General features: G+C 50.1%; 1 protein-coding gene across 1 annotated transcript in view; it reads right to left on the bottom strand.

Annotated features, from left to right (window-relative positions):
• Nucleotides 1-8,300, bottom strand: part of LOC142988488 (copine-8-like) — a 38,216-nt gene extending 29,916 nt beyond the window's left edge. The window contains exon 1 of the mRNA XM_076137677.1: nt 8,224-8,300. Within this exon, the coding sequence (XP_075993792.1) occupies nt 8,224-8,300 (77 nt within the window). The remainder of the gene's footprint in view (nt 1-8,223) is intronic.
• Nucleotides 8,301-8,663: the final 363 nt, after the last annotated feature.

The following is an 8,663-nucleotide window of genomic DNA, read 5'->3' as shown; positions in this document are numbered from 1 at the left end:
CAGAGATACAGAGTCACAGAGTCACAGAGACACAGAGATAGAGTCACAGAGTCACAGAGACACAGAGATAGAGTCACAGAGTCACAGAGGCACAGAGACACAGAGGCACAGAGATACAGAGTCACAGAGTCACAGAGACACAGAGACACAGAGTCACAGAGACACAGAGTCACAGAGATAGAGTCACAGAGTCACAGAGACACAGAGATAGAGTCACAGAGTCACAGAGACACAGAGTCACAGAGAGACAGAGGCACAGAGACACAGAGACACAGAGTCATAGAGACACAGAGTCACAGAGTCATAGAGACACAGAGGCACAGAGGCACAGAGTCATAGAGACACAGAGGCACAGAGGCACAGAGTCACAGAGGCACAGAGTCACAGAGACACAGAGTCACAGAGTCACAGCCCGCTGGTGGCTGAGAGGGCAGCGACCCTTTCACACACTCCTGTTCCTCCGTCACATCTTAAAGTGAAACGCTGCAAAGCCTTCAGAGAGCTTGAAGGGTAAAATGATCATCAGAAGCTCAATGTGTCACCACAACATCACCACAGTGAGGAGAGGAGAGGAGAGGAGAGGAGGAGAGGAGAGAGGAGAGGAGAGTAAGAGAGAGGAGAGGAGGCATCAGAGCCTCTCAGCCTCTCACATCCCTCCATCACGAGCAGAAACGCTCACTTAGGCGCCTGATTAAAATTGATTATGTTTCAGCATGAACTCCAGCGCTGCATCCCAAATGACATCTCCTCTGCTCCTTACCACCTCTCCTCTCCTCTCCTCTCCAGAGGGTGGGAGTGAAGGAGCAGGAGGTGAACAGGAGTTTGGGGACGGTTCTGCTTCCTCCACTGTCAGAATGTGTGACACTGATTCATGATCTTCCTCTCTTCCTTGCTGCTGAGCTCCTGTAGGGCCTGGTGGTTCACAAAATAATATAAACATATCTATGTATTGTTTCCATTGTATCCTAATGGTAGAAATGCTTCCGCCATGTAAATGAATCAGGCAGAAGCTTCTGATTGGCCGGTTGAACACAGGAGGTAAATGAGGTTGAAGCTCCGCCTCTGTGCTGCTTTGACGGACAGTTGGCTGTGATCACAGGATCCCACATCCAGAAACAGAAAGTTTATGAGCATGGAGACAAAGAGTGAGGAGGAAGACACGGGACCTGATGAAGATGCTCGTCAGTGTGAAGCTGTTAATAAAATGTGGCTTTGTGTGAATATGCTCTCATCTCCTGTCAACAAATCAAATGAAGCCCTCGTGTTCACTGAGGAGGATGAAGGATGAAGGATCATCTCACCGTGTGGACCAACAAGAAGAGAGCTCTCTCTCTCTCTCTCTCTCTCTCTCTCTCTCTCTCTCTCTCGCTCTCTCTCTCTCATAAATGATAATAAGCGACGTATTTGGGCCTGGTTGTGACGTTGGTGATGTGACTGGCAGAAAGTCTGAGCGATCCGAGTGGGAGAAGCGAGAAGTGGGCGAATTCAGCTGCCAAATGGGATAAATATCCAATCAAAAAGCAATACTGCATCCTGTTGTGTCTCTGGGGACGAGACGAGGCAAGAGAGGAAGGAAAGGACGAGTAAAGAGTAAGGAGGCGACGCTGAGAAACGACACGCCACAGCACAGTGCATGAACGCCTTAACCTCCGCTTAGTCCCTGTGCACCCCCAGGGCGTCCACCTGTGCCCCTGATAGAAACGGGGCCGGCTCAGGGGGGGCGGGGCGCCTCGGCGCTCATCAAGCATTTATGAAAACGGAATTACATCACAGCTTCACCTGCAGGAGGCCGCTGGAGGCTCACACACACCTCACACACACCTCACACACACGTCCGTACATTTCCCTAACATCCCAGATTCCTTCCTCAGGCGTTTTGCAAATAGGCTTAAAAAGGATGAAGTCATATTTCATCACAATGGGAGTGTGAGTGCTGGCAGGGGAATCAGGATGAAGGACCGACGCATCTCGATCTGCTACACAGACAATTAGGACAGGTTTGTACATTAAAGGAGCCATATGTTCCTCATATTAGGTTCTTATTGCTCCCTCTGGTTTGTAAATGAGTTTGTGAAGCCGTTCAGTCTCTTCCGTCTGCAAGGGAGCGTCTGAAAGTGACAGCATTGAGGCGTCCATGCACCCGTTAGAGACAACAGCTGAAGGTTTGTGTTTTTAGACGGTCCCTTGCTGTAGAGTTGAGTTGATTCATTGGAGGGTTTGATCGTTACACAGGTTCTGAGGTTGAGGAGCAAAGAAAACGTCGTGGTGTAAAATGGCTCCTTTGATACTTATAATTTGTGGGGTTTTGACATTAAATGTCCCCTACAGAGGTTGAGCTCGGCCAACAAATCTGCTTCTAAATCAATGTGCCGCCGCGGCCTTGAACCAGCATTTCTATTTATAAAGAGCTACAGTCAGTTCATGAGTCAGAGGGAAGCTGAAAGGAGAAATTCTCTACGAGAGATTTGCAGCGGCGACTAAAGGACGGACACCATTTTACACAACATAACACACAACACATAACACACAACAGGAGCTCTGAGGAGGGGGGGGGGGCAGCACCAGGAACACACTGGGGCCTTTACATTTCTGCTCATTATCTATTTTCATCTATTTATTCTTTATTTATTATAGAAGTTATATTTTTAAGCAGACATATTTTTGCATTATTTTATTTTTATGAAGATTATTTTTATCATGATTTAAACAACATTATAATCTATTTTGTTTACAGACTTTAGTAATAGTGACTTATATCTTGTTGTAGTTCCACTTGTGGCCAGAGGGGGCGGGGCAGTTCAGGTTTAACCAGATCAGCTGTGGTGTTCAGGTCTCACACGTTTGACATGCAGCTTGTACGGCCGCTGTGATTACAGGAAGCAGAACAAATGCATTTTCAGTGTAAACGGTGAAGCTGCAGCGTCGGTGAAGCCTAACTGGACTCAGCCGAGGTGAAGGAAGCAAGAAAACCTTCGCTCCTTCGTGCGTAGGTCCCCATTTGACATTTACACCCCGCCGCCCCTCCCCCCACCCGGCGTGCAGGCTGATTCTGGCTGCAGCGGTGTTGTGTGGAGCTCTACAGCGGCTCATATAGAGCTCCTCCTCCTATGGGAGTGTGTAGGCACAGTAATGAACGGCACAAGTCTGTCCTGCTGGGAGGATGACACCGCATCAATGGGGTCAGATTGTGGAGGTCTGAAGGCATCTGAGAGCCGAGGCTGATCAATCCCACCGCCCAGCCCCTGAGACGCTCAACGATTTTCTCTGACTTGTGTGTGTGTGTGTGTGTGTGTGTGTGTGTGTGTGTGTGTGTGTTGAGAGAGGGGGAGAAGTGATGGACATCTCCTCCACACTTGTCAGGTCTTGGTCTTTCCAGCTTCCTGTGCTAAACGCTGCCTTTGTGTCGTGATGTGTGTGTGTGAATGGAAGCAGAAGAACCATAAAACATCTTCACATAATAAACTAATAAAGCCGGCGGGGGTTCAGTAAGATCATTAGCTTACAGTTGATGGAAACCTGATGTATTACTTTTCCAAAAACAGCGATCATGTTAACTCTCGCTGGGTTACTATGACAACTTAAGCTCCCCAGCTAAATTTACTTCAACTCCTCAGTGTTCTGGTGAGAGGAGCTGCCAGCCTGCGGCGTGACGGCGAGTCGTCGGACGCGGCGAGTCGCTTTCTTCGCCACGGTGTCAACATCGAAACTCAAATGGTTGGTCACAGATCAATGAATGTGAACGAAGCTCACGTATGGACGACACCTCTCTCTCACCAGTTCAGCTATATTTAGAGTTTTCCTCTTCAATGGCAGCCGACCCACATTTTGTCCCGGTCAGAATCCAGACGAATACATTTACATTGTATTTACATTCATTCAGCGAGCGGAGGCTTTGATCCAGAGCGACACAGGTGAGCTACAACACAGGCGAGCAGCTGATCAGGGATACACACTGAGGTAGGAATCGTTTCTGCTACGCACGGTGACATCCTGTGACTTTAGGAGGACCCGACTTTACGCAGACGACATCTCGCTGTTAATTGCTGTTGATTTCCTAAGAAAGATGGAAATCCTCCCGGGTTCGGCTTTGTATTCTTTCTTGTTTGTGACTAAAAGTAAATAATGAGCACTTTGATAATTACACCATAGAGGAATAGAAGACGATGACTGAATACATATTTAAATGACAGTAAACTAATGAGGTGATTACAGGGACATTAGAGCGCTCGCAGGCCAGAGGGAAACATCGGCTCTTGACGTGATTCCACGTTTTGACGACTCCACACAATAATCCCGTTGATTTGACTGAAGCTCTTTATAGACGATCCCCTGTGAACTGAGAATAACCCGTTTCCTGTCCCGTCACCAAAACACAAACAGAGGATGAATCAGCTCTATTTCTGCCGTTGAGCCCGGCGGCCTGCAGCCCTCGGCGCCCTGCAGAAGACCTGATCCCTCAGCCGCTCTGACAAATCCTCCCACCTCACCCGTCTCTCTCATCTAAAATATCCTCATCGTGACGCCGACGCTGATCCTCACCGTGCAACAGGTCCAAATTTTATCCAAGAGTTGCTCAATTCTGGGGAGCTCACGGTTGCTTTGGTTACACGAGTGCACATTGTCTCTCTCTCTCCTTCTACATCCATCTATTGGAGTGGACCTCAAAGCCGGACCTCTCCAGACCACTTCAGGTTCTCCTTTCTGGCCGGTTTCATTCTGGGAGTCTACGCAGGAAGTCCTTCATACCTGTCACAGATGAAGGCTCTTAACCAGCAGCAGTACTTCACCAAACAATACTCCTCTAACCCGGGAACACTTGACATTTATGATCCGTCTCTAAGATGTCCCACTCGCCGTGTTCTCACAGGACAGACGCTGGATGTCAATGGTTCTCAATCCGGGCCGAGGCACTGCCTATTCTCCATCTCTCCCTGCTCCCACACACACACACCCACAACAGGTGAATCAGCGTCCAGTCCAGAGACATCAAGGACAAAATCAGTGCCAAAGAAACACAAGGGAGCCTGGCAAAGAGATGAAAGCCAGATGAAAGAGCCGTACAGTATATAAGAGTTAGAGGCTTCTGCTCTCTGTGGTCACCAGCCAGCAGCTTAATAAGACCAAACGACTCCCACAAACTCATTCATGGAGCCACTGGCCATGACCCCCCGTGGGGCTTTAGGGGGCTTTGCACCCGGCACGTGAGGCCGGCTCCAGCTGCTCCCTGCCTCCCTGCTCTGTTCACACGTCGACACAGCCGGAGCGCCGTTTCTTTAACGCCGCCACCGGAAACATGTGAGGCAGAGAACCGACAGAGAGACGATGGTGTCGTCTCATTAAGAGTGTAAACACCAGGGGAAACAACGATTACATCAAGAAACGTTTCTCTGATTGGTTGAACCTCATTGAGATGCAAACCTGCTACAGAAAGAAACGATTCTGCTTTAAGCGTCTTCACTTCAGCTCTATGACTTTAAAGCTGAACTACAGAAGTATAAAGGTTTCTTGGTGCCCGGTGTGCTGCCTGACTGACACAGTGTGTGTGTGCACCGGCCGGATCAGAGGGAAACATCAACTGAAACATGCGTACGGGTCAAACGCACCTCTCTGTCTCTTTCTTCATCTTCCCTGCGGAAAGAGCAGCATCGTCCGTGACACATCGACCTCCTCTCAGCAGGTCAGCGTCCGGCCTCAATGCAGCCGCATCGCACCGTGTCAATTCTTCGATAGGATACAACTCCTGCCTTTTGTGCCGAAAGGTCACGGCTATCTCTGCTGCGGACCGCTGAGACGGGATGACGGCTACGCTGATGTCACTCGCCCTGTCTTTGTGCGTAAACGCTCCCAGAGGAACGGCGCTCTACACGGCTCTGAAAGCCTGCAGAGCACTACCATGCACACAGAACCATCAACTATTAACCTGAGTGTGTGTGTGTGTGTGTGTGTGATCAAGAGCCTCTCATCAAACAGCCATCAGCAGCAGGGGTTTAGACAGACAGACTTACAATATCGGGGCTGGAGTTAATCAATCTGTCAGCTCTTCTGCTCGACTTCCCGCGTGACGACTCTGCCGCTGCTCTGGATTTATCGAGTGAAGGAGGGTTTCCAGTGAAGGACGGCTCCAGACTGAAACGCTTCACCGGGCCGCTGACATGCAGAGAGATCAGAGTGCTGAAGTGGCGGCGGGGCTCCGGTCAGTCTGGGGTTTTCAAGTCCACTCTGCCGTGTCAATGTCCCTGGAAGTTGATTAAGGGGACTTACAGGTGCGCAGAAGCCTGTCTACCGATTGTTGTTGCGTGGAGCTGAACCCGGCCCCCCTGTGGAGGAAGCTCTATAAAACCTGTAATTAGAGGTCCGGGGCAGAAACGTCGGTAAACAGAGCCGGAGGTTCTGCTCCAGTCTGAGCCTGCAAGAAAAGGCTACAAGATCACAGAGAAAGGTCACGACAGCACTAAAACCTTTCAGTGCCCACGTATTGAGTCACTATGCTGCATGTTTCTTTTTGTTTTCAGTTTCCTGCTAAATCTGGAGGTATTGAACAGTCGTGAATGTTGCAGATTTATGACTGCAGGTCTCCTCTGATGTATCACGTGCGATGCTGCTCGCCACAATGGGCGCCGTTGGAGAAGAGATATGTATAACGTGTTAAACTAATTGGTAGTTTTCTCCCCGGGCTTCAGCGGTTTAGATTACATGTCCAGGAGCGACTCACACAACATAAACATACAGCGACAGACGCCTGATAGACCTTCCTCTCCTGCCCTGCGGACCTTTATGCAGCCCAGTCCATTACATGTGACAGTAAGCCATACAGTGTGGCTATGGGTTCACATCCCGCCGCTGACAAACACACAGTGACATCAGAACATTACTGAATGGCTCCAGAATCGCAAACAAGCAGGAACACGTCACTGCCACTGACTCATTTCTCCTTGATATTAGCATTCTGGCCTTTCATCCATCTGTGCACCTGCGTGTTCCTATCAGGGGTCAGGGGTCGCCGGGGGCTGATACAGTATGTGCACAATATGTAGAAAGGAAACATTGAGATGAGTCACAGCGACCCGTGCCGGCGTTTCAACAGCAATCATGTCAGAGGAACAGTAGTTATGTTGTACAGATGGTGGCGTTCCTCAGTTTGGACGCCGTGTCTTCGCCGGCTAAAGACCGCGTCTGATCTCACAATCACCAGGATCATTACAGCTCTGACCAGTCGCACACATTTCAGCCTCCAAACTCTGGGCTTTTATCTTGCCGACATAAAGCCGCTCGCTCTTTGTTCTTCAGTCGGGCTCATTATGGCTCAGGCTTGTTGGACTGAAGTTAAATATGAACACAAAGCCTTCATACAGCTGGAGCATCTTTATTATTAACCTTTATTTAACCGGTGTGAAGACAGCACACACACACACACACACACACACACACACACACACACACACACACACACACACACACACACACACACACACACACACACACACACACACACACACACACACACACACACACACACACTCTGACCTGCAGTCTGACCTGCACTGTCACAGATCCACCGCTCAGACGCAGCTGCACCACAGTGCCTTGCTCAAGAGCTCCCCACGGGGTAACCAAGGAAACGACACATCTATACAGTATGTGATGATATTCAGCGTATTTGTCTTTTCTGTAGATGTTTACATACAAGAGACCTTCTCAGTCAGTCAGGTGGATACCATGGTGACCACACAGAACCAGGCACTCTGGTTGATGTGATGCTGCCAGATGTGTTCTGAGATGTGAAGCAGGATCTCTCTGAGCCGCTCCCTCACAGGGGAGACCCCCCCCCCCATCCTTTACTCTCCAGTACCGCTCCAGTCTGCTGAACATGCCTGAGCCCAGATCACCGTGCCACAGAGCAGCAGAGCTCCCAGAGACTAAAGCCAACAACCCAAACCTCCATCAATCCTTTAGACCCCAGATCTAACTAAAGAGGCGGAGAATAAAGCAGAATATAAACAACCTCTCCTTTCCTCAGTGACAAGCAGGCGGTTCATCATAAAGACAGTCAACACTAACTCACTGTCTCACAATTAAAGTTTACAACCGGAACATGCCTGCTGGTCTGAATGGAGACAGGACTTTACTCTCAGACACGTGACGCCTTCTCCTCCATCACTTCTTCTCTTCTCTGACAGATGACTGACTGAACATGACCCCAGTAATCAGCTGAGCCCGACTCACCTGCACGACACGGTGAGTTCAACTTTAGTGGCCGGTATCGTGGCGGTGAACGGGTCGGCGTCGCCGATACACGCCATGGTCACGGAGGTCCGGCTCGGTCCAAGACGTTAGCCCGAGTCCGCTGCCTTCCCCGGTGACATGGAAGAAGAAGCCGCAGACCGGAGGGAGGAAAAGGAGGCGGCGGGGCGAAGCGACACAAGCTGATGGAGAGAGCGCAGAGCGCGGAGAGACGCCGAGCAGCAGCGCGGTGCGCCTCCGTGATCTGGAGGAGAGAGAGAGAGAGAGAGGGAGAGGGAGAGGGAGAGGGAGGGAGACTCCGAGTGTGTGTGTGTGTAAGAGCATGTGTGTGAGCGTAAGCGCGCGTGTGTGTGTGTGTGTGAATATGTGAGTGTGTGTGTGTGTGTGGGCGTGTTCGTGTGTGCACTAAATATAGGCTTCCA

The sequence above is a fragment of the Genypterus blacodes genome, unplaced genomic scaffold, assembly GCF_046128005.1.
Source record: "Genypterus blacodes isolate CSIRO-AG114 ecotype Tasmania unplaced genomic scaffold, CSIRO-AGI_Gbla_v1 ptg000332l_1, whole genome shotgun sequence".
Lineage (NCBI taxonomy): Eukaryota > Metazoa > Chordata > Actinopteri > Ophidiiformes > Ophidiidae > Genypterus > Genypterus blacodes.
The sequence above is the reverse complement of the archived record's forward strand: the minus strand, read 5'-3'. Positions and strand labels throughout refer to the sequence as shown.